The sequence below is a fragment of the Ambystoma mexicanum genome, chromosome 4p (assembly GCF_040938575.1).
Source record: "Ambystoma mexicanum isolate Mex_15411 chromosome 4p, UKY_AmexF1_1, whole genome shotgun sequence".
NCBI classification, from domain to species: domain Eukaryota; kingdom Metazoa; phylum Chordata; class Amphibia; order Caudata; family Ambystomatidae; genus Ambystoma; species Ambystoma mexicanum.
In genome coordinates, this window is record NC_090927.1 from 1,178,570,948 (window position 1) to 1,178,598,865 (window position 27,918).

Below are 27,918 nucleotides of genomic sequence, written 5' to 3' on the forward strand. Positions count from 1 at the left end.
CCACCTCGACAGAACCGGTAACATCACGACCCTGAGCGTGGGACGGTTGAGGAACGCCCCCTACAGGCTGGACCCTCAGAGGAACCCTCGACTGTCGGTACTAGATTTAGCCCCAAGAAGAGGAACCTCTGGTTTTAACCTGGGACGAATAGCTCCCTCAAGAGGGGCCTAGAGCCGTGGCTCGGTCTGAAAAGCTCCAGAAACTGATACCTCAGGGCAGACCCCGGAATCCAGAGACACAGACGAACTGGTCTGGACCTTAGCACCCAAATGGTGAACCTCAGAACGACGTCCTGTTTTGGTAGGCTCTCTGGAAGAACCCTCAGAGAACACTCCGGTACGTGTATTAGTAGGCCCTTGAGACACCACGGGGGGAATCCCTGGAAACAGAGCTACACAAGCCACTCCCGGTCCTGGAATGCTCTCATCGCTGTCCTGATCCGCTTGAAGCTCATCCAACGAGGCAGGAACAGAAGACTGGTTCCCTCCCACCCCCACGCCTACCCCTTCAGGTTTTAAAGTATTGTCCCCGTCCACCGGTGTCTGCTCTATAAGAGACAACGGGGCAGAGGGGGAAGAGATGGAGGTGGTCCAGAAGGAGGCGGGAGTGGCACCACCGGAACCTGTCGGAACAGCCAGTGCGAGTGGTTGAACAGAAGGCTCAGGGTACATTTCCCTTAACAGACGCCTGAAATACGTCCTCATAGGGACAGAAAGCCTGAGCATCTGAAACTTCCCAAAAACTCATCCACAGCCGAGGGCTTAGGCTTTGGAAGAGGCCGCTCGTAAGGGCATATCCCCATGAAAGCAGAGGATGGTTGCCAGGAGGGTCCACCACTGGCCGGGTCCACATGAATCAGTGCAGCGGAAGCATGAGGGAGCGAGACAGTCATCAGGCAGCAGAGCCCTCGCCACGCCAGTCGAAAGAAGGGCGGAACCGGTTTTAGTTGTACATGTGGCGTGGAAAAGGATGCTGAGCCCAAAAGGAATACTCCCAGCACCAGACATGTGAATGTTGGTGTAAGGAGTTATCCAAAATGGCCGCCATGGACAAGAGGTTGGGCCGCCATTTTGTCCACACCTGAAGAGAACTGAGTCACATGTGGAGATGAGGCAATTGTCTCCTCAGGAGACTCAGAGGACTTAACATTTTAGCCTTACAAGGGTCCTCGCAGAGCCGGTAGTAGGTGGACTCTGATGTTTACTGGACATCTTAGAACCAGCCCCAAACTTGGACTCCAATAGAGTAACCTCGGCAGAGCCGGTAGTAGAGGAATAATGGTCTGTGACCACCCTATTTGCACCCTCGACAGAACCGGTACCACCACAACCCTGAGCGTGGGACAGTTGAGGAATATACCTCACCGACGAGACCTTCAAAAGAGGGTCTGTCTGATCTGTTGGTGCAGACCTTAGCCTCAACAAGAGGAACCTTAGGTTTTAACCCGGTACGAAAAGCTCCCTCAAGTGGGGCCTCGAGCCGTGACTCAGTAAAGAAAGCTCCATAAGAGGAGACCTCAGGGCGAACCCCGGTATCAGTGTGGAAAGCTCCAGAAAAGGAGACCTCAGGGGGGAACCCTGGTATCCAGAGCCACAGACAAGCTGGGCTTAACCTTTGCACCCAAATGGTGATCCGCAGAAAGATGTCCGGTACTGGCAGGAACCCTCAGAGAACACTCTTATGCCTATTAGGCCTCTGGTGCACCTCAGGCGAACCCCTGGTGACAGAGCTACACAAGACCTTTTCTTTTCTGTCTCTATACCTCCCTTCTCACCCCAGTCATCTTTTCTTTCGGCATCTCCCACCACTTCTATGCTGATGACACCCAACTCTCTCTCCTTCTCTTCCTTCACCTCCAACCTCCACCACACTCTCTCTTCCTACCTTACGGCCAACAAAAACTGGATGTCATCCCATTTTCTTTCCCTCAACACTGACAAGACTGAAGTGCTTTCCTTCCCTCCCAACACTCTCTCCCACTCCACCCCCCCCCTCCTTTCATCCACTTTCACCCTTCCAATCTCCCCATGCCCGCAATCTTGGCCTCCATATTGACTTCCCTCTCCTTTTCCAACCACATCTCTCTAAACTCTCGTGCCTGTCGGCACCACCTCTTCAACATCCACAAGATCTGCTCCTCTCTCACCTTCCACGCTTCCAAACTCCTAATCTCCTCCCTTATTTTCGCCCGCCTCTTCTACTGCTCCTCTCTTCTCCTTGGACTCCCTTAAAATCCATTTACCACTCCTCTATCCGTACTCTGTCGTCTTGGCCCTCGAGACCATCTCTTCCTCACTCTCTCAACTCGGCTGGCTTCCCTTCCTCTCACAATTGAAATTTCAATTCCTGTCTTATCTACAAATCTCTCCATGACCTCACGCCCCCGCACCCCCATCTTTCTTCCCTCTTGTTTTACTCTCCCTACCGCTCTCTCCGCTCAGCTGATCTCTACCTTCTCACTGTACCCCCAACGCCTTGTGCCTCCTCACGCTTCCGCTCCTTCCAACTCTTGCCCCCCCCCCTCCACTGGAACTCCCTACCTCTATCTGCTCCACCCCCACCTACTCATCCTTCCGCTCCTCCCTGAAAGCCCTTCTTTCTCCACTCCCCCCTGACTCTCCTACCCTACCTCTCTCCCCTCAAACCTCCTGCCCCCCTTTCCTTTCCCTCCCTCCTCCCCACTTACCCTCCGCCCCGATTCAAATTAGATACTGAAACCACCAGGGGGAGTAGGTGGTCACCCGGGGGCTCCCCCCTCTCTTTCCCTCCTCCCCTTCCTCCCCCTGACCTCAAATCTGACTTTGAAACCCCCCCTTCACCTACCTCCTCTCCCCCCTGCCCCTTCTTTTGAGTAAATTGTTCTGCATACTGTTCCACTGGTTTGTTTCATGTTTTTAAAAATGCTTCTTTCATTATTGTACCTTGTTGTTATACTGTAAAGCGCTTTGGAGTAAAGCGCTATATAATCTCAAACATAAACAAGCCCCTCCCGGACCTAGAAGGTCACAGGATTGAGTCCCCTAGCCGGGGTACCCTGAAAAGTAAAGAACTTACCCGGCGTTTCTTATGAAAAGCTGAAAATGAGGTGGAGGAACGCGCTGAAGCACTTCCTCCCACCGTAGAAGACGATGTTGGAGTGCCCAGACGAAGAGGGAGTCGCAGTAGAAGCACAAATCTCAGAGATGCTGCGGGCCTAAACACTCCACAAAGAGTGGGGATTCACCCTCGCAAAACAACGTTCGCATAAAGAACAGGACACGAATCCCAGACACTCCGTCATAGACAGACGACTAGAGGACTGAGGAACCGGAGAAGGAAGGACAAAGGGATTAAAAATAAAAGATCCCAGTGATGCTAGTGCGTCCAGCCCCGGCCGTGCGGTGAAATGGACTGAATGACAAAGCACGGGGCGGAGCTCAGGAGGGCAGGGTTACGGCCGCGTGCGGTACCCCAGGTAAAAATGAAAGGACATTTAATTTTTGGTGCTTTTTGACAAAAGACTTACGGTGTCGTCCCGAAGGACAGAATGTCGCACAAGTATGGAGGAAAGGGGAGGAGTAAGGTGCGTTAAAGAGAATCTTTCCCAGACTAAGGGGCAGGAGGAACTAATCCACCCCTGGATGGGTCCTCTGTTCCAGTTAGTTTTCCCTGTTAGACAGCCCATCAAAATTGCTGCATTTGGGATCTGGACTATACCCAATAGTGAGGTTCAAGGCCTGCAGACTCATGAGAACCACCTGAGCCACTTTGGATTCTCTCCCTAAATTCCAACCACCATTTCAAGGTTTGAGGGGGAGCATACACATTTAAGTGGGTTCCATGGAAGTAGGCTCCACCTGGGGCCAAATGAGTTCCCACTCCTAAACTGGTAGATGATTAGACATAGGGTGTTCCTCACCTTTGTCATTAAGCTGTGAAAGTTTTCCAACTATCCCAGTATCATAGGGATCTGTCTACACTATGAAAGGTCTCTTCCAATCCGGTGCCCTTAAACCAGGGGCCTGACCTAGGGATTCTTTGAGGCCAGTGAAAGCCTTCTCACACTCAGGAGTCCATAAGAACTCTTAGGTCCCCTATGACTAGTGAGGGCAGTCAGAGGAACAGCTATATTTCTATAGGCTGCCACTTTGCTCCTGTATTTCCCATTGAGGCCTAGGAAAGTACTCACTTGGGCTTGGGTAGTGGGGGTTGCCCAGTTCTGTACTTGATGTACTTTACTGACAAGAGGTTGCATCTTGTCCCCACATACTCCAACTTCATGCATGACGAAAGCCAATGGCTCTTGTTTAGTTTGACACTTGGCTGTCTTCCTGAACACGTTGGCCTGATGAAGGTCCTGGCACACAGTCTTTTGAGTCCGACCCAGTTCCTTCCAAGCGGGGGTTGAATCATGTGCCAGGTCATCCAGACATGTATTGCTGAGAACCACTTTCCCATTCAGAACAAGGGCTAAGCTCAGTTGACGGGTGCCAGTTGCAGCCACCAATGCAGAAGTCCATACACTGAAGTAAGGTTCTGAAAAGGCAGACACTGCTGTCTCCTGCTCAGCATAGACTGACAGGGATATGTTGCCATACCCTGCAGAGATCATAACAGCAACTGTACCTTTCAGTACAGATCCGATCCACTAAGGTGTTACCTCTTCGTGAACATAAAATTCCTCCAAAAGTCGAAGATGTTTCAGATCAAAGACCGTGTTCTCCCAGGTCTTTCCTCACAAGGAAAAAGGAAGGAAAAAAAAAAAAAAGAAGAACTGGCTGCAACTGCCCTTAGGGTACATTATTCATTCTTCCAACTTTAAAGTGTTACCTCCTGACATACATCACTGAAGCTACCTATTTAACCATTGTTCCTCTCAGAACAGAATATAGTCTAACCCATCTATGCAAGTAAATCACTACAGGTGAATTTAATAGTTCAAAACTGAAGTCACAAATGGTCATTTAGGATTTTCAAATCCCAATGCATCCCTGCTTATGAAATGCTGTTACTATTTTATACAGAGTTTTCTCTTTATAAGATGTGTTCCATGTTCTCGCTAGAGGGTGGATATATTCACCATTTATAAAAATCAATGAAGATCCCAGGACAGAGAATCTTACATCCATAGGTGTCGGGGACAATGCTTGGAGGGCAATTATGCACAAAGGCATTTCAAAAAGGGATGCTATAAATCCTTCATTACAAGAATGCAATTACATTACCTTTGGACTAGTTCATCCCTAGGCAAAGATTTGAAATCTGATTCACTGAGTCGAACCTAAAGAAAAAAAAAAAACAAGACGCTATTAAAATACATTTTATTGCAACAAAAAAAATGCAAACATTTGTGCAACAAGTTCTAGGTTGAATCAAGGCTGGCCACTACAAATATAAATCTTTCCACCACTCACCTTCTTCGGGAGAGGTTCTTCGTTGGTCATGGTGTACTGCTGTAGACAACAAAAAAATAAGTTTTCAAAAACATGCAGATATAAGAATTATTTAACATCCACAAAACAGAACAGCAGGCAAGCAAGCAATTTCCATATGCAGATTTCCATTAATTCAGAGCTTGCTTTCCCACCCTCTTCCCTGCCTCAGAGATCTTCCCTCCACCCCCCAAATCCAATTTCACCCAGTACATGGTTTCTTCGTTGGGATGTAAAAGCGCCAATGCAGTCACCATTTGTACAGCTCGTCTCTAAACTGGTCTTTATTACTTCCAACATGTATTCAATGCACATTTGTGAATAGCTCTCCCCATGTTTCCCAACTCCACAGTTGCTTCCCAGAACTGCACATGTCCTCACCCAAGCCCATGTTAACTTAGGTTCAGGACCAATCCAATATAATAACTAGTATGATTGCCCTTAGTAAATCATCTCTGCCAGGATTGATGAACCTCCAATAAATTACTGTCTTTTACCCAAAAAGCCAATCACGGACTTCTTTAATTTATGACTTATTGTTTCCATGACCTGTTGTGAATGGCCTGAATAAAAGATTTACTAAATATGCACTTGTATGAACGTGCACCTTATTTGAAAGAATAGATTTGGACAAACCGCAGAATTCTATTTAATCGCTAAAGTACTCTACTTGATGCCTTTAAGCAAACGTGCATCGCTCCGAGTATTCAAACCACTATGCCCATCGGGCTCCCAACAGATGGCTATTCGACTAGCTGAGATTTTCAGTGTGGAAAAGTTATTGAACTACACTGTGGTAGTGGATTTCCATCCTTCTGCCAGATTTCATTTTACATATTACACAGTCTCAGTTTCTTTACTACAGAATTTGACGAATGACTTCAAATGTAGTCCTAGATTACCTTGCCCTTCAACTACTCCGAGTTAAACCCTTGTGTATTACTATCCGTAGATTGCGCTGGTTGTTCCGCCTATGTAGGGTCAGAGGATAGTCAAGAGAACTTGCCCTATTGCTAGATTATTATACACACCATGTGATCTGACTCATGTTTTTTCTAAAAGGCACATGACATTTCTCGTGGCATGTGTCGTCTGCTTTCCAAATGAAGTTATATATTTTTTATTGGGCTTCTTTGGCAGCAATTTCTAAAAAATTAGAATTCAGCAAAACTCAGTTTTGCGTGATGTTAATGGAGCAGCATGAAAACTGTAAGTATGTATTGTCAGAGAAATCTCGACAGACTATCTCTGCAAAAGTTAAATGCAACCCCAGCTGTTGCACAGAAAGCGCTCTTTTTGCTGAGCTTAATCTGTGTGTAGCTCATAAAGACTATGATCTATATTCTTCCTAAGAGAGTTGGAAGAACCTTTGGTTATTGCTGACCTTTTGCCATCTCACAGGCCCTTTTTTTGCGAGGTCAGGTAAAGCGGGTCTGAAACGGAAGAGCGGAAGAGGGGGGTGAAATTAGTGGGAACGAGCAGGATAAGTGCAAGAGAGCAGTGATGTGCTGTTGGCCGCTTCAGTTCGGTTAACACTGTTCACTGAGCTTGGGGGTGGCTTACCGGTTGGTAGTCATGTGCTGTTGTGCGAAATTATATGTGGTTTATTTTGTTGTTGCGGTGTAGTGAAGTTTGTGCGGTTTGTTGTGCTTTGGGGTTGTGGTTGGTTAGAGTTTAAGGGTTGTATGCAGAGGGTTGAGATTGTTAGTGTGTTGGTTATTGGCCTTGCTATCTAGATGTGATATGTGCTAAATTTCCAAGTTCTTTCAAGGTGTGGCTCGTGAATATTTCTGCATTTGTATCTCGATCCGGCTCAGTCTAATAAAAACATGTCTAGATGCGAATCAAGTTAGCTAGCATTCACAATTCTTTCTAAATACAGCATTGATAATATTCTAGATGTGGCAATGGTTAATAGTCGCTATTCTATCTAGATGTGGCACGGCCGACCTTCACAATCCTGTCTAGATGGGACGCAGTTCAACCTTCACAATTCTATCGGAGCTGGGCACCTGCTAACTTTCACGATTCCATCTAAGTGTGGCACTTGCTAACCTTCTCAATCCTATCTAGATATGACGCAGGCTAATGTTCACAATTATCTAAATGTGGTACTTGCTATCATTCACAATTCTGTCTGGTTCCAGCACAGGGCAACATTCACAAATCTAAATGTGGTACCCGTCAACATTCACAATTCTACCCAAGTATAGCACTTGCTAATGTTCATGGAGTGGGTAAGTTCGTTGGATGGTGTTGGGCATGTATGATTATTCTGTCATCATGGGGTTGTCGCGTGTGTTCTATTCCACATAGCGTCGTCCTTGTTGATTGAGTTTCCGTTAGTCGGTTCTGGGTGTTGTCTGTGCCATCATATATTCTGTCAATCTGTTCTTTGCGTTTCCTGTTTGATGGTTTAGTTGTCTCAATTTGGTTCTGAGGTGTTGAAGAGCCAGGTTTTTAGAAGTTGTATACATTTTAGGTGGTCTTTGGTGTTTCTCACTTCTTTCGGGATGCTGGTCCATGTTTTTGCGACCAGGTGGGAGAAAGAGGAGCCCCATAGTTTCTTCTTGACGTATGGTTTTGGTTCCAGGTGGATTTCATTGCTTGATCTGAGGAGTCTTATTGGCTTGTAGATTGTTATTTTCTTTTGTAGGAATTCAGCTCCCTGTCCGCTGATTGCCCTGTGTGTTATGCACATTGTTTTGAACGTGATACAATGTTTGATTGGGAGCCAATATAGTATTTTTAGTGCTGGAGTGATGTGATCTCTTCTGGATAGTTTGATGAGGAATCTGGCTGCTGCATTTTGGATGTGTTCTAGTTTCTTCAGGAGGTATTCTGGCATCCTGATGTAGATGCGTTTGCGTAGTCGATTCTGGACATGAGGGCAACGATTGTCAGGTTTTTGTGGGTGAAGCAGAGGAAAGGTAGGATTCTTCTTGTGTGAAGGAGGAAGAAGCATTTGATTATTGCTTTTACTTGTGGTTCTAAGGTTAGGGCGTTGTCCTTTAGGATTCCCACCTTAGATGGTATGGGCGCCGTTCCCATTTCCGTCAGCCAGAGAAGGAACAAGTTACTTACCTGTAACTGTTGTTCTCCAGCATGGGTCTGGCATGGATTCACATGCTCATGAATATTCCCCGTCGTCAGGCTGGGAATCCTCGGTAAAGAAAAAACCAGTATCAGTTTCGTTTCTGATCTGTCTTTCGTAGTAATAACCAATCACTGGTCTCTGCGTCATACTGACCACAGCCAATGACTGCCCTCTACCTAAGCACCGCCTCTGGCAGCCATCTTCAGATTTGGAAGCACGTGAAGTGGCAGTATGACCAAGTGAAGAGCCGCAGAGGGGTAGGCGGGAGGGTTCGCATGTGAATCCATGCCAGACCCATGCTGGAGAACAACAGTTACAGGTAAGTAACTTGTTCCTTCTCCAGCATGGGGTCTGGCATGGATTCACATGCTCATGAATAAAGAATACATAGCAGTACACACATGCACAACCACGGGAGGTGGCAAAGGCTCAACATTAAGCATCACATCAACTCAACATTAAGCATCTTACCTCCTCACCAGGCTCACCTCAGGCGAACAGGTTGCGCAGCACTGCTTGGCCGACCCTGGACTCCTCCCTGGAATCCCGGTCGACGCAGTAGAATTTCGTGAAGGTGTGCGTCGACCTCCACGTAGCAGCCCTGCATATGTCCAGCAGGGGCACACCAGATAGGAACGCCGTGGTAGCTGCGATCGCTCTGGTGGAATGGGCTCTCGGACGGCCAGGCAGCGGTCGGTTTGCCAACCGGTGACAGTACATGATACAGCCGGAGAGCCATCTGGAGATGGAAGCCTTCGAGAGAGCCTTCCCCTGATTGACAGGTCCAAAGTTCACAAAGAGTTGTGACGTCTTCCGAAAACCTTTCGTGCGGTCCACGTAGAACTTCAGCGCTCTAGCTACATCCAGCGAGTGCAAAGTCCTCTCAGCCGGCGACGAAGGCGACGGGAAGAACACAGGTAACACCAAGGGTTCGTTGAGATGAAAGTCCGACGGTACCTTGGGCATGAAGGAGGGGTGCGTCCTGAGCACTACCCTCGTGTCGTGGAAAGTCAAGTACGGGGCCTTGCAGGAAAGGGCCTGGATCTCTCCCACTCGTCGTGCGGAGGTGATGGCCACGAGAAAAGCTGTTTTCCACGATAGAAACTTCAACGGGGCCGAGTGCAGAGGCTGGAACGGAGGTCCCATAAGTTTGGTCAGCACCACGTTGAGCTCCCACGCCGGGGCCGGAGCCTTCACCGGCGGGAACGATCTGAACAGTCCCTTCATGAACTCTTTCACCAGACGATGAGACCACAAGGACGTCCGGCCCGTGGTTCTGGTGTATCGGGAGATCGCAGCAAGATGAATCTTGATGGACGCGTGTGCCAGACCAGCTTTGGCCAGCGTCAGCAGGTACGGCAGCACTTGGGGAGCCGTAATCCGTAGAGGGTTAATCTTCTGTGCTTGGCACCAGACAGAAAACCTCTTCCATTTGTGTCCGTAGCATTTAAGAGTCGAGGACGCCCTGGCCTTTGCAAGAACCTCTCTGCAATCGGCCGGTATGTCGTATCCTCCAAACTCTAGCGCTGCAGGAGCCAGGCCTGCAAGTTCAGCGACTTCGGGTCGTGGTGGAGGATGGCGCCTCCTTCCCTGGAGAGTAGATCCGCGTCCGCCGGCAGCTTGATTGGCGGGGACGCCGACAAGTCCAGAAGGTCCGGGAACCATATCTGCCTCGGCCACGCAGGTGCGACGAGGATCATCCTGCACCGTGACCTCTTGAGCTGGTTGACGAGCCGGATTAGCAGAGGCAAGGGAGGGAACGCGTAGAGGAACAGGCCCTCCCAGGGGAACGAGAAAGCATCGCCCATGCTCCTCGTCTGGGGAAACCTGCTGGCGAACCTCCGGCACTTGGTGTTCGTCGCCGTCGCGAACAGGTCGATCTGGGGTGTGCCCCACCGTCGGAAGAGGCGATCCACCAGATCCTGCCGTAGTTCCCACTCGTGGCACGAGCGCAGCTCCCTGCTGAGTGAGTCGGCGATGGTGTTTTTTATCCCTGCCAGATGAAACGGCACCAGAAGAATCCCTTGGGCGACGGCCCAATGCCACAGGTCCTGCGCCTCCTTGGACAGCGCTGGGGACCTGGTTCCGCCCCGTTTCCTGATGTAAAACATGGTGGTGGTGTTGTCGGTGAAGATCCTCACCACCTTGCCCTTGAGGGACGGAAGGAAGGACCCGAGGGCCCAAAACACTGCACGGAGCTCCAGGACGTTGATATGCAGGGACTTCTCCGTCGGGAGCCAGAGTCCCCTTGCGTGCAGGTTTTCGGTGTGCGCTCCCCACCCTTCTAGGGAGGCATCCGTGGTCACAGTCACCTGGTGGGCTGGGGTCTGGAAGTCCATGCCCGCCGTCAGATGCGCGCGGGTGCCCCACCACCGTATCGCTCGTCGGAAACTCTCGTCGAGCTTGATCCTTTCCTCGAAGCTGCCCGTCGTCTGGATCCAGCGCGCATCCAGGAACTCTTGCAACGGGCGCATCCGGAGCCTGCACATGGGAATGAGGTAGATGCAGGAAGACATCATCCCGAGGAGGGACTTGATGGACCTCACCTTGGCCGCGTCGGCCACCAACATCCGTTGCACCTTGCCCAGGATGGTCCTGGTCCTCTCCTCCGACGGGGAGGCCAGAAGGGACACTGTGTCGAGCCTCGCTCCCAGAAACAGTGCGACTTGCGCGGGCACCAGGTGGGATTTGGCGTAGTTCACGGAGAATCCCAGGTCCGTGAGGAGTTGGACGGTCCTTGCCGTGTGGACCACGGCGAGCTCCCTCGTCTTGGCGCGGATGAGCCAGTCGTCCAGGTAGGGGTAGACGTGAATCCCCTCGCGGCGCAGCTGCGCCGCCACCGGTGCGAGGCACTTGGTGAAAACCCTGGGTGCCGACCGCAGTCCGAAGGGAAAGGCTTTGAACTGGTAATGACGCCCTTGGACCACGAATCTGAGGAATTTTCGGTGCCCCTTTAGGATGGGAATGTGGAAGTAGGCATCCTCCAAATCCAACGACGATAGGAAGTCTCCTTCCTCCAGCTGACTCAGGACGTGCTGGAGGGTGACCATCCGGAACTTCTGCGCCTTGATGAACTTGTTCAGGCGTCGCAGGTCCAGGATGGGGCGCCATCCTCCCGTCTTCTTCTTCACGAGGAAGTAACGCGAGTAGACTCCGGAGCCCCGAAGCCTCTTTGGGACGAGTTCGATGGCGCCCTTTCTGAGCATCGCCTTTACCTCCAGGAGAAGTTGAGGGACGTGAAGTTCTTTCCTGGCCACGGGGGGGACGCGCGGGCACCTTCTTTGAAACTCGAGCGCGTGGCCCCGGGCCAGGGCGTCCAGCACCCAACGGTCGGTGGAGATGGACTCCCACACGCTGACGAAGCCCGCCAGCCGGCCTCCCACCGGGGTGCTTCGGTGGGGGCCCGACCCCACGGCCGGTTCAATCCTGCTTGGACGCGGCCTTGCCGCCTTGGCCTCCTTGGCGACGACGGCGGGGTCCGCCAGACTTGCCTCGTCCTCTGTAGGCCTCTTGCGACGACGAGCGGGCCGCTTGACGGTAGGAAGCGAAACCGCCGCCGGAACCTTTGGAGGCGCCCTTGCCTCCGCCGCTCCGAAAGGGCGTCCGCCGTTGCTGCAGTACTCCAAGGGCCCGGGCCGTCTCAGTATCCGCCTTGATGGCCTGAAGGGAATCGTCCACTGTCTTCCCAAACAGGTTGTTCCCGTCGAAGGGCATGTCCAGGACCCTGGTCTGGACGTCCTGCCGAAAGTCCGTAGCCTTGAGCCATCCGCGACGTCGAAGGCAAACGCCGTTGCCCATCTGGCGGAACCCAGTGTCGGCGATGTCCGTCGCCACGGTGATGGCGTGGTCCGAGGCCACCTCACCTTCCTGCAGGATCTCAAGGGCCTCCGCCCTCTTGTCGTCCGGCAGAAAATCCAGCAGGGGAGCTATCTTGTACCAGAGTTCCCTGTCGTAGCGGGCCACGATAGCCAAGGCGTTGGCCGCTTTAATCGTCGTCGCCGCCGACCAGATGACTCTGCGCCCCATGGCATCCAATTTCTTTCCCTCGCCGTCCGGCGGGGAAGTCGACGTGGAGGCCGCACCCCCCCCCGCTTTCTTCCTGGCTGCCGCGGAGACGACGGAGTCCGGGGTAGGCTGCGCCCGGAGGCATAGGGGGGCCGAGTCCGGGACCCGGTACTTTTTCTCGTACCGGTCTCTTTTCGCTGGCGTCGTGGAAGGGTTCTTGAGGAGGGAAAGGCCCTCATCCCAAATGTCGTCCAACAGAGGCACTGCGAGGACCGTCTTCCTCTTGGTCTCGCGCCGTTGGTAAAGGAAGCCTTCCTTTTTCTTCTCCTCAGGGCAGAGTTGGAAAAGCTCGGATGCCCTGGCGATCATTGAGTGGAACGATCCAATCTCGTCGGGCGGAGAAGCCCTGGTGGGAGGCGACGACGGAAAATCCTCGTCGTATGCCTCGTCGTCCGTACCCGTCGCTGCCGTGTCAGTCCCCGTATCATCCCCTCGGGTGGACGGGGAGGAGGGCTGGACGGGGCGCGACGGTTGAAAAGGAGGCGGTGGATGAATCCTTCTTTTCTTGGTAGGGGGAACACCAGAAGGTCCCGGTTCTGGATCCCCCGACGGGAGAGGTTCCTCCGTCGGTAACGGTAGTCTCGTCCTTATCTCGGAGCATAAGGACTGTATAGCCAACAAAATGGCCGCTGAGTTGTCTTGCGGCGCTGGCAGAGGGGAATCCGACGGGCGAGCAGGGGCCCCGTCGGTATCCTCGACGATGTCGTCGTCACCTGCGTCGGGGCCCATTCCGACGGGCTGGTCTTGTTCCACGCCTAGGCCGTGGCTTAAGACCTCGATCAGTTCCTCTTCTGAGGTTGAGGCCGAATCTACGCCGACGCCCTGCCCCCCCTTCTTCCCCACGGAGGGTTTCACGGGGGTCCTATCGATGGGCACGAAAGAAGACTCCCTCCGAGGAGGCAGGGAGATTCTGGGCCCCGAGGCCGCCACCACTGGTGCAGCCTCCACAGGCTGGGCCAGGGCCGCCGCGACCGTTTCGATAGAGGGCTTGGTCGAATGGATCAAGGCCTTCACCACCTTAGGTGCGCTCACCGCCTTATCCTTGAGGGAGGGGGCACTGCCACGCTGCTCCTCTGCCTTAGAGCTCGACCGGGGTCTCTCCAGGAGCTTCGCCGGGTGCTCGGCCTTCCTCTTACCCGACCCAGAGCGTTGGCTCGTGGTTGATGGTGCCGGGGAGGGTGCGCCCTGCCTGGCGCCCGTAGAGCCCGACCGTTCGGCGCTCCCGGTGCCAGCGGACTCGCGGTGCAGGCCTTATGTTGGGCCCCCGTCGCCGGGGCGCCCTCAAAGGTCTTAGAAGACCGCTCAGATTTCTTCTTCTTCTCGCCAGACGGGCTCTTACCCTCCAGCCAGCTGGCGAGACGTTGATGGCGGTCCTTCATGGTCCGTTCCGACATGTTGCCGCAAAACGCACAGTCCTTCTCCACGTGCGTCTTGTCCCCATGAAGGCAGTAAAGGCAGAAAGAGTGTTCGTCCTCCTTGAAGACGTTCTGCAGCTGGCATCCAGGGCAGGCCCTGAACAGCTTTCCGGGCGTCGAGCTTCCCTTCTCCTGGGCCATCTCCGAGACCGGGCCTGAGAAGCTTCTGGAGTCCTCCGAAGCGTAGCTCGACGAAATCTTCACCCTTGAGGGGCACAGATGAATCCGACACGGGTCCCCGTTGATCGGATGTAGGATCGGTGGAGCTTGAGGCTCTTTTGACCGAAAGAATCGAAGTTTTTGTGAAAAAGCGCGAAAAAATAGCACTAACGCTCGAGAGCAATAGCACGAGGATCCCAACACATGAACGTGCGGTAAAAATCTGAAGATGGCTGCCAGAGGCGGTGCTTAGGTAGAGGGCAGTCATTGGCTGTGGTCAGTATGACGCAGAGACCAGTGATTGGTTATTACTACGAAAGACAGATCAGAAACGAAACTGATACTGGTTTTTTCTTTACCGAGGATTCCCAGCCTGACGACGGGGAATATTCATGAGCATGTGAATCCATGCCAGACCCCATGCTGGAGAACCGTCACTATTTCCACCAGTTCACTGACAGCCCCAGTTGAACAGGAGCTGGAGCAGTGACTGAAGATTGGCCGTTGCAGCTCGTGGGCAAGGACTCAGCAGAAGCCAATTGTCAAAATATGTATAGACATGAACTCCCTGTAGTCTGATGAACGCTATCATCTTCGTAAAGACACTGTTAGGCAAGATTGTACGCAGTAACCCTGTGGGAGACTACCCCAGTCTTGGTATTAGGTAACTCTCCTATTGGTATGGGTCTGTACTACACAAGTTGGTAGAGTAACTGAGCAGCCAGACTGATGTCAAGAGGGGTAAACGTGAGCTGTAGCATCGAAATACACACATACAAGTATCCAAATAACACTTACACTAGTAAAATAATTTTTTAACGGTCAGTTTTAAATAAGCGTTCCTTAAAACAATACAACAAAAAAATACAAATTTAAAAAGGGCAATGTGTAGCAATAAAAATACACTTCAACACGTTCTCAGAATCAAGACAAGCAAGTAGAGTTGCTTCATATACACTTCCTCCCCCTTGAGGCGACTTCAATTACTAGGACAGTATTGGTATTTATAAATCACTTTTTTACACTTAGTAAAATTCTGAGGTTGTGGAAACGGAAAAGGTTAGGAAAAAGGTTAACAGGTTCTCAGAGCATGTGAGCACTTTTCAATCTCCCAATGAAGTCTAGATCGAATCTTTGCAACCAATATTAGTTACACCAATGTAAACCAATGTAACACCCATGAGGGACAGTTAGAATCAAAGTCAACGGGTTTAGAAGAGTCTGCAGGACAGCCAAAGTCAATTTGAACAATGACCCTCATCACAAGTTCGACGGTCCAGAATCCGGTTATACCGTCAAGGCGGTGACACCGTTTCCGCGATCGCAAGCATGCAGAAGTAAGGTGCGATTACGGTTTGTCGGCCGCGTGCCCCAGACCATTGTGGAAATTGTGTTACCACCGTAACGGAAACACTCACGGAGTCGGATGCACCGGGTAGAATGGTAGCGGTAAATCTGTTTCCGCCACGTTCGTACCGGATACGGAAATATCGGTGCCGGAAACACTGATCGCAAAAACCGGAAAGAGCGTCTGCATTACTCACAATCCACGGCAATCCTCAGTAACCACAAGGCCTACAGCTCCTGTGACTGCTGACTAACAACTGAGATGACATCAAGGATTCCAGACACCCGCCAGCGCAAACTCCACTTCAGCAAGGCAGAACTGGCCGTGCTCGTGGAGCACATTGTGGACAATGCAGCGCTGCTGTTCAGTGCAGAACTAAGGCGCAGCACACTGCAGAAGCGTAATGAGATCTGGTCAACCGCTGCACAGAAGTGCACAACAGTTGGTGTCCCAGTGCGCACAGTGAAGTACTGCCACAAGCAGTGGGACGGTCTGCGGCTGCATGTCTGTAACCTGATGGCAGCACACAGGTAGCACAGCACTAGCACAGGAGGGGAACCACATTCCCCAATGAAGCTCCGGACCTGGGAGGAGAAGTGCAGCAGCATCATCATGCACCTTGAGGGGATTGAGGTCAGAGGTCGGAGCTGGCACACCTGGCAAGGCCGGTAAGTACACAGAGTGCAAAGCCATGAGTGATTTATGGAAGCCCCCCCCCCCCCCCGTCAGGGCCCAGAGGCACACAACACATCCACCATTGAACCCCTCCACCCCCAGCCAGAGTCCAGAGGCACACAACATCCACCATTGAACCCCCCCACCCCCCAAGCCAGGGCCCAGAGGCACACAAACACACCCACCATTGACACCCCCCCCAGCCAGGGCCCAGAGGCGCACAACACATCCACCATTGAACCCCCCCCCCACCCCCAAGCCAGGGCCCTGAGGCACACAACACATCCACCATTGACCTCCCCCCAAGCCAGGGCCCTGAGGCACACAACACATCCACCATTGACCTCCCCCCAAGCCAGGGCCCTGAGGCACACAACACATCCACCATTGACCACCCCCCCATCCCCGCTAGGGCCGAGAGGCATACAACACATCCACCAATTACCCCCCCCAGCTCCCTCCCAGAGGCACACAACACATCCACCATTGACCCCACACCACACACACACACCCCCATGTGACACCACCAGGACAGGCAGACGGCGTGCAACTGTGTGCAAGCTTTGATCTACACACCTGAGTGCATCACCCATCAATGTGTGTACTTGCAAGTGGCCGAAGTATGAGGAGTGCGTTGCATGCGACTGCCCCATTCACATCCTGTCACACGACTAACAGCATGCCCTACATTCCCCCACAGGCACATCAACCGACAGTGACTCTGCACAACAGCAAGGGTAAGGGGGACTGCACGAGGCCATCGGACAAGGCAATCCCAGGACACCACTGCCAGGACCTCTGGCAGACAAGCATCCGCCATGGTGACGGTGCATGACGACACGGACACCAACATCCCTGCTGTGCCTGCAGTACGGCATGTGGCAACGCCAAATACACCTGCAGCCCCTTCCATTGCACCCACTAGTGCCTGTGGGCAAAACAGCGACGATGCAGCTAGCATTGAAAGTGCGCCAGAACAGGGTGCTGCCGCACCCGAGAAAGCCAATTTTGGGGGCAACACCACACCAGAACAGCTGGCCACATTCAGCCCCATGGGACTACGCAGTCCGATGCGCTCCCCCACACCTTCCATCACGGAACTCTGCACATGCCTACAGCGCATCGAGGAGCACCAGGTCAGCCTCACACAACTTGTTCATCAACAGCTCCAGGAGGCAAGGCTGCAACAGGAGAGCACTGTCACGTGCAATCGGGCGGTTTGCCACTACAAACATGGTGTCACGGCGAGTCAGGGAAGGCAACATTATGTTCAATATTGCTGAGACAATTTTGGTTGCCCAGCAGGCTTTCATGGGATGTGTGCCAGCAACAAACCCTGCTGTGGCCTCTGCCAGCAGCACACCCTCGAGTACCGTGACCAGCAGCCCTTGTAGGAGGTCGGTACACTAGAGGGGCAGCCCAAAATGGCGGAACCAAAGGCTGAGGTAAGCAATATGTCACATAAGGGGGTAGCCGCCCAACACAGTTTAAACATACTATAACTTATGTATGTAGTAGATACTATTCAAATTGGTGGTATATGCAGCTATTTACCTCTGATTCATCCTAGTGATGTAATCTAAAGTCCCGTGTGGGGTGAACAAGACAATATGAATTGTATTGTATGAATAAGTTCTATGTTATTACAAGAAACCAGTTGTGTGGTGCAGTCTTTTTAATATTGCACTCCATTTTCTTTCTCAAAACAACTGAAACCAAAATACAGTGTCCTGATATGGTAGAAAAGCAAAATAATTAAGGCAGTAATAGAGCATAAGTCTCAAGCCTGTACAGTTTACTAAAGAAAAACAATCACCAGAAAGCAAAATGGCTAAAATAAGGTAATTAACTTATAGCATCATCATTTGCATGGTAGGATTCTTTACCAATAACAACAGGGCTATATTTGTTTTAGTTACACAAGAAGTTAAACAAATTGTTTTCCCATTCGGGGAACTCTAACACAAATAAAGCAGGACAGAGTGATGCTGTGTTAGTAAAGAAGTGCACATTTACATATAGGCGAGAAACAGTTTTCCTCAAGATATCAATTGTGAATGCTATATAGTTGTACACTGATATTTGGATCTATGAGTGACCAATCCTCAGTCGGTCAAGGGAGATCATCACAGCTGGCAGGTGCCTCTTGAGGGACAACCATGGGCACACGCGCGGCTGAAAATAGGCTGTACATTGCGGAACTGCTGGTCCACAAGTTTTGATGGGGTCTGGGTGGGTGGGAACATTGGGGTGGTGGTTTTTAGTGGGGGTTTGTCAGTTTCGGCCTGGTTGGTGGGTGGGAACGTTGGGGCGGTGGGTGGGCATGTGTGGTGTACATTGTAATCCTGTTTCCCCTGTTAATCCAACAATATAGTGGTGTGCAAATGCAAATGACGAGTGCACATTGAAATACATTTATTGTACTGCTACAACTGAATGTGCACATGTAGTACATCAGAAGAAATTGTGTAAGAGTGCTCTACATGCATGTTGTCCATCAATGGCACCCTGGCCTGGTAGTGCACACATCTCCTCCTCCTCCTCCTCCGGGGGCAGTAGAATGTTCCTGCATACACACACACACACACACACACACACACACACACAATTTTCCCTCTCTTCACCGGGCTATAATGCAAGGCGCCACCTGATCTGCTCAGGCAGCGGAAACTGAGCTTCAGCAGTCCAAAGGTCCACTCTATTACGCCACGTGTACGTGCCCGGTTGTAGGCCTCCGCATGCCTGTTCTGTGGCCGTCGTATGAGCGTCATCAGCCATGGCGCGAGTGCATATCCGGCATCACCTGCATGGGAGTGAAGGTAAGGGCACATGTTACTGTTTGTGGTATAACTGTCTTTATCAGATGCAGTCCACAGATGCCCCTTCTGATAACCCGATCTTTGACTCATCTATTGTGCACACTTGGACCACATTTCCATGATGGGTTCTGTGATGCTCAGATTCGTGGAGTGACGTTAGGCAGGGACATGTTCCAATCATTGTGATGTAAATGTGTTCAGATGTGGTGGGTGACTCTGGCATTGTGATGTGATGGGCAGATCTGCATCAGGCAGACACAGATCACCGCAAAGATGTGGTCACTGCGCACAGCAAGTGATGCACCCATCGTGTGCATGGCAGTAGCAAATGAACGTCGGGCGGGGTGGCACTCACATCCTCATGTTGTATTTGCATGTAGTGCCACCCCATGGCTAGGGTGTACAGGAAGATAAGCAGGGCTTCTTTTTGCGTGACGTGGCATGGTGCAATGCTCAAGTTGCTGCGGTGAGCTGTGTGGATTCTGGTGCTCATCTATTGGTGTATGTCTATTTCCCCTCCGCCCCCAATACACAGGGGTCATGCACTGGAAGTTCTGCTGGTCCAGCTGCCTGGGACACTGGGCTTTGACTATTTCCCCCCCCCTTCTCCAATACACAGGGGTCATGCACTGGCAATTGTACTCCCCCAACAGCCATGTGCTGTCCCGCATAACGTTCCATGTAGCGTGGCAATGTAGAATTCCGTGAGACCATCGAATCGTGTGTGTGTGGACCCCGAGAAACGTGCACAGCAATACGTGAAGACTTGTTGGGCATCGCAGACCATCTGGAAGTTTAGTGAGTGGAATTGATTCAGATTGCAGTACACCGCCTCAATTGCATGTCTGACAGTCAACTCCACGTGCGTGCAATCTAATGCGCCTATGCAATTCGGCATGCCAGCAATGGCATGGAAGGCCACTTTGGTGGCAATGACCTGGGTGAGGGTGCAGGGTAGGGAAATGTGCTCCGACGCATGGCGCAGCAGCGCATCCAGTGCCTGGATCAGTATCCTGGAAAAACAGGGTTGCGACAGCCCATGCAGCTCCCCAACAGTGTTCTGATAGGTTCCGGTGGCGAGGAAATGCAGTACCGAGACCACTTTCAGCAGGGGGCGGGGGCATGTTGCAGTCTGGATGTCAATGCGGCTGCTGAGGTCCTCTTCAATGAGAGTGACGATGGATATGATCGAGGCCCTGTCAAGCCGGCATAATGTATGAATCTGACTTGGGGTCAGGTGCCAGGGTGACGCCCGGATATGGGGTATTGCTGGCTGCCTGCGGGGTGGTACCTGCTACACATTAATGTTTTGGATGGCCACCGGGTTCCCGATTTGCCTCATCCTCTGCCTCAGTGCTGCTTCAATGTACACTGCTGCTAGGGCAGCTAACAACATGTTTGTGTTGAAGGTGGCTTGGGTGTGGCCCTTTTGTAGGCTCTCAGTGGCCTATGATCTGTACCTGGCCTGATTGTGCACAGCTGGGACCTGTTGCAGCCCACCTGCCACTGTTTTACGCCATGTCTGCGGTGCCGTCGGTACCAGCGCAGTGTTCACGGTGTTGCCGCCATGGTTATGGCGGTATTTCCATGTCTGTGCTACTCGTAATTTGCCCGATGTTGCACAATGCCGGCGATTGGGGGTGCGCTGCTGAGTCGTCCCGCTGGTAATGTGCATGGGGCTACCGGGTGCGTTGACACCGCGGGGCCACTATGCAGGGATGGTGTTTTCGGCATACCGGGTCAGAATGAGCCGTCCGGTATGGGTTTACCAGCACTGTTAAATCCAGACCGGCTGACTTGTAATGAGGGCCAATAGCTATGGAGCGGAGGCACTTTTTAGATGGCACAAAAGTCTTGCAAAGTTAGAGAATTAACAGGGAATCACTGTTGGGCCACAAGCTTTTAGGCTTGTGAAAGGTAGAGCTGAGATCAACTCTGCAAAAAGCAGCTACTCCAAGTCCCAAGTGAGATCATGCAAGCTACAGACAAAAGAGATAAGTACCCCTTAGTCCGCACAGTACCTTAGGTTAGAAGAGGATTCAGCTGGCTTCTGTTCTGGTTGCAGGGTTGCAGATCCTGTGTTCCTGGGCCTCAGTAGTAGGACAAGAGGTAGGATGTCTGGAGGACTCCTGCACTGCAGTTCGAAGTCGGCGGCTACGGACTATTTTCAGTTCAGCAGCACTTGCAGTTTCAGCTACAGGGAAATAGCACCACCGCTGATCTTGGACACTTGGACTTTCTTCACTCCTCGAGTCCAGCACTCTGGTGAGGAGACTAGAGCTTGGGTCGACCTGCTTCAGGAGGCTCCTCAGGATCTTCCTGAAGAGACCGTCCGGCTTAAAGACGATGCACTTTACTATGGATTTCTCGACCCCTGGCACTCTGTTCCAGCAGCAGCAAGGAAGTACAGCCAGTTGAGGAAGGTCTTCTAGCAAAGTTTGTCTTATGGTTAGTTGGTCCGACCAACCCAGGTGAAGAAGTCGTCCCTTCCGTAGCTTCTCTCGTCAATTCAGAAAAGCAATTTCAGCACATCACCAGGCAGTTCAACGGTCCAGGAGGATGCAGCAAGCGTCTCTTCAGGATTCCTTCATCAGATGTTTCCTCCAGTGGTTGACTCTTCAGTTCAAGAAGCCTTGCCTTTTACGAAGGGTTATCCCATTCAAGCACACCCTAGCCGTCACTCACACAGCAGGGTGGCTGTGCTACAAGGACGGACAGCCAGCCAGCCAGCCAATCAGCACTGGGTGCATTCAGGGAAACAAGGAGACTAAGGACTCGGGCACCTCCCTCGCTTCCTGGCCTGCCAGACACAATGGAGGCTGAGGCGGATTTCAGTATTGTAGCCCGCCAAAGGGAAAATGAACTAAAGGGTTAAACCTGATTTGGCGCGCAGAGTAAAACCCAAGAAAGACCTCACTACCAAGAAATAGAGAAGAGAAAAAAAAAAATTGGGGATTCAGCCTGCAGTAGAAAAGCACAATGGTAGGAAAATTAAACCACTGCCACCAGCCATTAAAAGTCGTTAAAGTAACAATTAATGTTACATGAATAAGTAGGAAAAGGGGATACTAGGTAATCCCCCCAGCGTTCGACATCCAAGAGAAAGTATTTAAACCTTATGAGAAATCCAAAGGACTTCTCTGTGACACTGCCCTGAGGGTGCTGTGCGTCAACATACAAAATGTGGATGCCTATGGAGTTTGTCAGACTCCAAAAACAAAGGAAATACAGAACACAAATCACATCAAAATACAAGAGGGAGTGAGAAAAAGGTCTCACTCCAGGATAAAAATGTAAAAGTCCTAACGTCCAGCAAAAGAGCTGGGAAGTCTCTAAGGTGGAAGGGAATTAGCACAGAAATGAGAATTCTCTTTAACACATGTGGTGCCGAGCACAGACCAAATGGCAGCACTCGATACTAGAAGTGTTCCGTTCCCACGGAAAACCGAAGACATTTCTGATGTGGGTCCCAGATCAGGATATGTATGCAAGTGTCCTGATGATCTACCAAACTGAGCCAATCTCCCTGCCGGAGAGAGGACCTTATCTGGGGATAAGAAAAGATTGAAGTTGGAGAGATTGAGGCTAGTGCACAGGCCAGCCTGGTTGGGTTTGGGCACTGTAGACAGACGGGAGTAATGCCCCCCCCCTGCCCCCTTTGCTCCTACAAAGGAACAGGTTCCACCGTTCTGAGGTCCAAGGGAGGGAGACCCAGTCAGCTGAAGAGGGTGGGGTACGAGAGGGGGGCAAGCGGAAGCCCACCCGGGCGACGGACAAAACCCATCGGTAGTCTGTGGTGGTCTGCCACGCCTCCAGATGAGACGATACACGTCCTCCCACCGGAATCTTGTAACACCGATGGAAAACATTGTCGAGGTGCACCAGATAAATCTTCTGCCCGGCCTGCTTGATGCTCTTGGAACCCTCTGAAACCTGATAAGGGCCTTGTATGGTGCCCGACCTCTGGGTATAGTCCGCTTTAGCAAGGACCAACAAAGATTTCACCGTTTGCGTGCTTGCCTTTGTTTTATTGAGTTCCTCATCGGTGGAGGAGTGGAACAGCTCTTTACTTTCGAAGATGAGATCAAGTACCTTGTCCTGAACCTCCTTAGAGAACTTTGTAGCATGCAACCACACTTGGCAGGAGAGGTCTACTCCCACCATAAGGCCCCGAGCAGAAGTGTACATGATGGGCCGCAGCCTCCAGCAGGTCCTGAGCCAGAACTCTGGCATCGGATAGGCCTCTTTAAAATCTTCCAGCCTGTCCTGAGGGATACATTCCTAAAATTCAGAAAGCTCCTTCCAAAGCTTGAGATTTGCTGCTGCAAGAACTTCGGTATTCGCCTGGCGCAGCTGAAGACAGGAATTGGAAAATACTTTTCCCCCACCTACCCCCAATGGCATCAAGAAGTTCATCCTCTTTGGATAGGACCGGAGAGGCAACCGTAGAGTATGTTTACGACGGCTTAGACTGGAGCGTAGCTGCTGCCACTACAGTGGATGAAGGCGGGAGATGACTGCATGTCCACTCCCTTCATCAACTGTGGTGGCAGCAGCTACGTTCCAGTCTAAGCTGTCTTCTGATGAGTGTAGCTTGTAGCAAGCGTACATTCTTATTTACATGCTGCCCGGAGTGAGGATTTTCCCAGAACATGCAGCCTTCCGCAAGCAGATCCTTTTTGAAGGAAAAGGCCTGTGCGCGCTGCTGTGTCATAAGAGTTAAGGCTCCTGAAAGTACACCTTGTGGAGCCACAGGGTAGGGTATCTGAATATCCATCAACTCCATCATATCCACAACCCGATCATGAAGGGTTCTGACAGAGTGGGGCAGGTCTTCTCTATCCGGTCTGCTTGGTCCGTGTCAGTTGTGGCAGGAACAGTAAGGAACAAGTTACTTACCTGTAACTGTTGTTCTCCAGCATGGGTCTGGCATGGATTCACATGCTCATGAATATTCCCCGTCGTCAGGCTGGGAATCCTCGGTAAAGAAAAAACCAGTATCAGTTTCGTTTCTGATCTGTCTTTCGTAGTAATAACCAATCACTGGTCTCTGCGTCATACTGACCACAGCCAATGGCTGCCCTCTACCTAAGCACCGCCTCTGGCAGCCATCTTCAGATTTGGAAGCACGTGAAGTGGCAGTATGACCAAGTGAAGAGCCGCAGAGGGGTAGGCGGGAGGGTTCGCATGTGAATCCATGCCAGACCCATGCTGGAGAACAACAGTTACAGGTAAGTAACTTGTTCCTTCTCCAGCATGGGGTCTGGCATGGATTCACATGCTCATGAATAAAGAATACATAGCAGTACACACATGCACAACCACGGGAGGTGGCGAAGGCTCAACATTAAGCATCACATCAACTCAACATTAAGCATCTTACCTCCTCACCAGGCCCACCTCAGGCGAACAGGTTGCGCAGCACTGCTTGGCCGACCCTGGACTCCTCCCTGGAATCCCGGTCGACGCAGTAGAATTTCGTGAAGGTGTGCGTCGACCTCCACGTAGCAGCCCTGCATATGTCCAGCAGGGGCACACCAGATAGGAACGCCGTGGTAGCTGCGATCGCTCTGGTGGAATGGGCTCTCGGACGGCCAGGCAGCGGTCGGTTTGCCAACCGGTGACAGTACATGATACAGCCGGAGAGCCATCTGGAGATGGAAGCCTTCGAGAGAGCCTTCCCCTGATTGACAGGTCCAAAGTTCACAAAGAGTTGTGACGTCTTCCGAAAACCCTTCGTGCGGTCCTCTCAGCCGGCGACGAAGGCGACGGGAAGAACACAGGTAACACCAAGGGTTCGTTGAGATGGAAGTCCGACGGTACCTTGGGCATGAAGGAGGGGTGCGTCCTGAGCACTACCCTCGTGTCGTGGAAAGTCAAGTACGGGGCCTTGCAGGAAAGGGCCTGGATCTCTCCCACTCGTCGTGCGGAGGTGATGGCCACAAGAAAAGCTGTTTTCCACGATAGAAACTTCAACGGTGCCGAGTGCAGAGGCTCGAACGGAGGTCCCATGAGCTTGGTCAGCACCACGTTGAGCTCCCACGCCGGGGCCGGAGCCTTCACCGGCGGGAACGATCTGAATAGTCCCTTCATGAACTCTTTCACCAGACGATGAGACCACAAGGACGGCCGCCCCGTGGTTCTGGTGTATCGGGAGATCGCAGCAAGATGAATCTTGATGGACGCGTGTGCCAGTCCAGCTTTGGCCAGCGTCAGCAGGTACGGCAGTACTTGGGGAGCCGTAATCCGTAGAGGGTTAATCTTCTGTGCGTGGCACCAGACAGAGAACCTCTTCCATTTGTGTCCGTAGCATTTAAGAGTCGAGGACGCCCTGGCCTTTGCAAGAACCTCTCTGCAATCGGCCGGTATGTCGTATCCTCCAAACTCTAGCGCTGCAGGAGCCAGGCCTGCAAGTTCAGCGACTTCGGGTCGTGGTGGAGGATGGCGCCTCCTTCCCTGGAGAGTAGATCCGCGTCCGCCGGCAGCTTGATCGGCGGGGACGCTGACAAGTCCAGAAGGTCCGGGAACCATATCTGCCTCGGCCACGCAGGTGCGACGAGGATCATCCTGCACCGTGACCTCTTGAGCTGGTTGACGAGCCGGATTAGCAGAGGCAAGGGAGGGAACGCGTAGAGGAACAGGCCCTCCCAGGGGAACGAGAAAGCATCGCCCATGCTCCTCGTCTGGGGAAACCTGCTGGCTACCTCCGGCACTCGGTGTTCGTAGCCGTCGCGAACAGGTCGATCTGGGGTGTGCCCCACCGTCGGAAGAGGCGATCCACCAGATCCTGCCGTAGTTCCCACTCGTGGCACGAGCGCAGCTCCCTGCTGAGTGAGTCGGCGATGGTGTTTTTTATCCCTGCCAGATGAAACGGCACCAGAAAAATCCCTTGGGCGACGGCCCAATGCCACAGGTCCTGCGCCTCCTTGGACAGCGCTGGGGACCTGGTTCCGCCCTGTTTCCTGATGTAAAACATGGTGGTGGTGTTGTCGGTGAAGATCCTCACCACCTTGCCCTTCAGGGACGGAAGGAAGGACCTGAGGGCCCAAAACACTGCACGGAGCTCCAGGACGTTGATATGCAGGGACTTCTCCGTCGGGAGCCAGAGTCCCCTCGCGTGCAGATTTTCGGTGTGCGCTCCCCACCCTTCCAGGGAGGCATCCGTGGTCACAGTCTCCTGGTGGGCTGGGGTCTGGAAGTCCATGCCCGCCGTCAGATGCGCGCGGGTGCCCCACCACCGTATCGCTCGTCGGAAACTCTCATCGAGCTTGATCCTTTCTTCGAAGCTGCTCGTCGTCTGGATCCAGCGCGCATCCAGGAATTCTTGCAACGGGCGCATCCGGAGCCTGCACATGGGAATGAGGTAGATGCAGGAAGACATCATCCCGAGGAGGGACTTGATGGATCTCACTTTGGCCGCGTCGGCCACCAACATCCGTTGCACTTTGCCCAAGATGGTCCTGGTCCTCTCCTCCGACGGGGAGGCCAGAAGGGACACTGTGTCGAGCCTCGCTCCCAGAAACAGTGCGACTTGCGCGGGCACCAGGTGGGATTTGGCGTAGTTCACAGAGAATCCCAGGTCCGTGAGGAGTTGGACGGTCCTTGCTGTGTGGACCACGGCGAGCTCCTTCGTCTTGGCGCGGATGAGCCAGTCGTCCAGGTAGGGGTAGACGTGAATCCCCTCGCGGCGCAGCTGCGCCGCCACCGGTGCGAGGCACTTGGTGAATACCCTGGGTGCCGACCGTAGTCCGAAGGGAAGGGCTTTGAACTGGTAATGACGCCCTTGGACCACGAACCTGAGGAATTTTCGGTGCCCCATTAGGATTGGAATGTGGAAGTAGGCATCCTCCAAATCCAACGACGATAGGAAGTCTCCTTCCTCCAGTTGACCCAGGACGTGCTGTAGGGTGACCATCCGGAACTTCTGCGCCTTGATGAACTTGTTCAGCCGTCGCAGGTCTAGGATGGGGCGCCATCCTCCCGTCTTCTTCTTCACGAGGAAGTATCGCGAGTAGACTCCGGAGCCCCGAAGCCTCTTTGGGACGAGTTCGATGGCGCCCTTCCTGAGCATCGCCTTTACCTCCAGGAGAAGTTGAGGGACGTGAAGTTCTTTCCTGGCCACGGGGGGGACGCGCGGGCACCTTCTTTGAAACTCGAGCGCGTGGCCCCGGCCCAGGGCGTCCAGCACCCAACGGTCGGTGGAGATGGACTCCCACACGCTGACGAAGCCCGCCAGCCGGCCTCCCACCGGGGTGCTTCGGTGGGGGCCCGACCCCACGGCCGGTTCAATCCTGCTTGGACGCGGCCTTGCCGCCTTGACCTCCTTGGCGACGACGGCGGGGTCCGCTAGACTTGCCTCGTCCTCTGTAGGCCTCTTGCGACGACGAGCGGGCCGCTTGACGGTAGGAAGAGAAACCGCCGCCGGAACCTTTGGAGGCGCCCTTGCCTCCGCCGCTCCGAAAGGGCGTCCGTCGTTGCTGCAGGACTCCAAGGGCCCGGGCCGTCTCAGTATCCGCCTTGATGGCCTGCAGGGAATCGTCCACCGTCTTCCCAAACAGGTTGTTCCCGTCGAAGGGCATGTCCAGGACTCTGGTCTGGACGTCCTGCCGAAAGTCCGTAGCTTTGAGCCATCCACGACGTCGAAGGCAAACGCCGTTGCCCAGCTGGCGGAACCCCGCGTCGGCGATGTCCGTCGCCACGGTGATGGCGTGGTCCGAAGCCACTTCACCTTCCTGGAGGATCTCAAGGGCCTCCGCCCTCTTGTCGTCCGGCAGAAAATCCAGCAGGGGAGCCATCTTGTACCAGAGCTCCCTGTCGTAGCGGGCCACGATAGCCAAGGCGTTGGCCGCTTTAATCGTCGTCGCTGCCGACGAGATGACTCTACGTCCCATAGTATCCAATTTCTTTCCCTCGCCGTCCGGCGGGGAA

At 52.7% G+C, this 27,918-nt stretch overlaps 1 protein-coding gene across 2 annotated transcripts in view; it reads right to left on the minus strand.

Moving 5' to 3' along the window:
• The window catches only part of WTAP (WT1 associated protein), a 595,396-nt gene that overhangs the window by 502,905 nt on the left and 64,573 nt on the right, over positions 1–27,918 (minus strand). For both annotated transcript variants that reach the window (XM_069606821.1, XM_069606823.1), the window contains exons 2-3: positions 5,395–5,433; positions 5,206–5,261 (exon numbers count right to left, since the gene is read on the minus strand). In XM_069606821.1, the coding sequence (XP_069462922.1) occupies positions 5,206–5,261; positions 5,395–5,424 (86 nt within the window). In that variant the 5' untranslated portion in view covers positions 5,425–5,433. The remainder of the gene's footprint in view (positions 1–5,205; positions 5,262–5,394; positions 5,434–27,918) is intronic.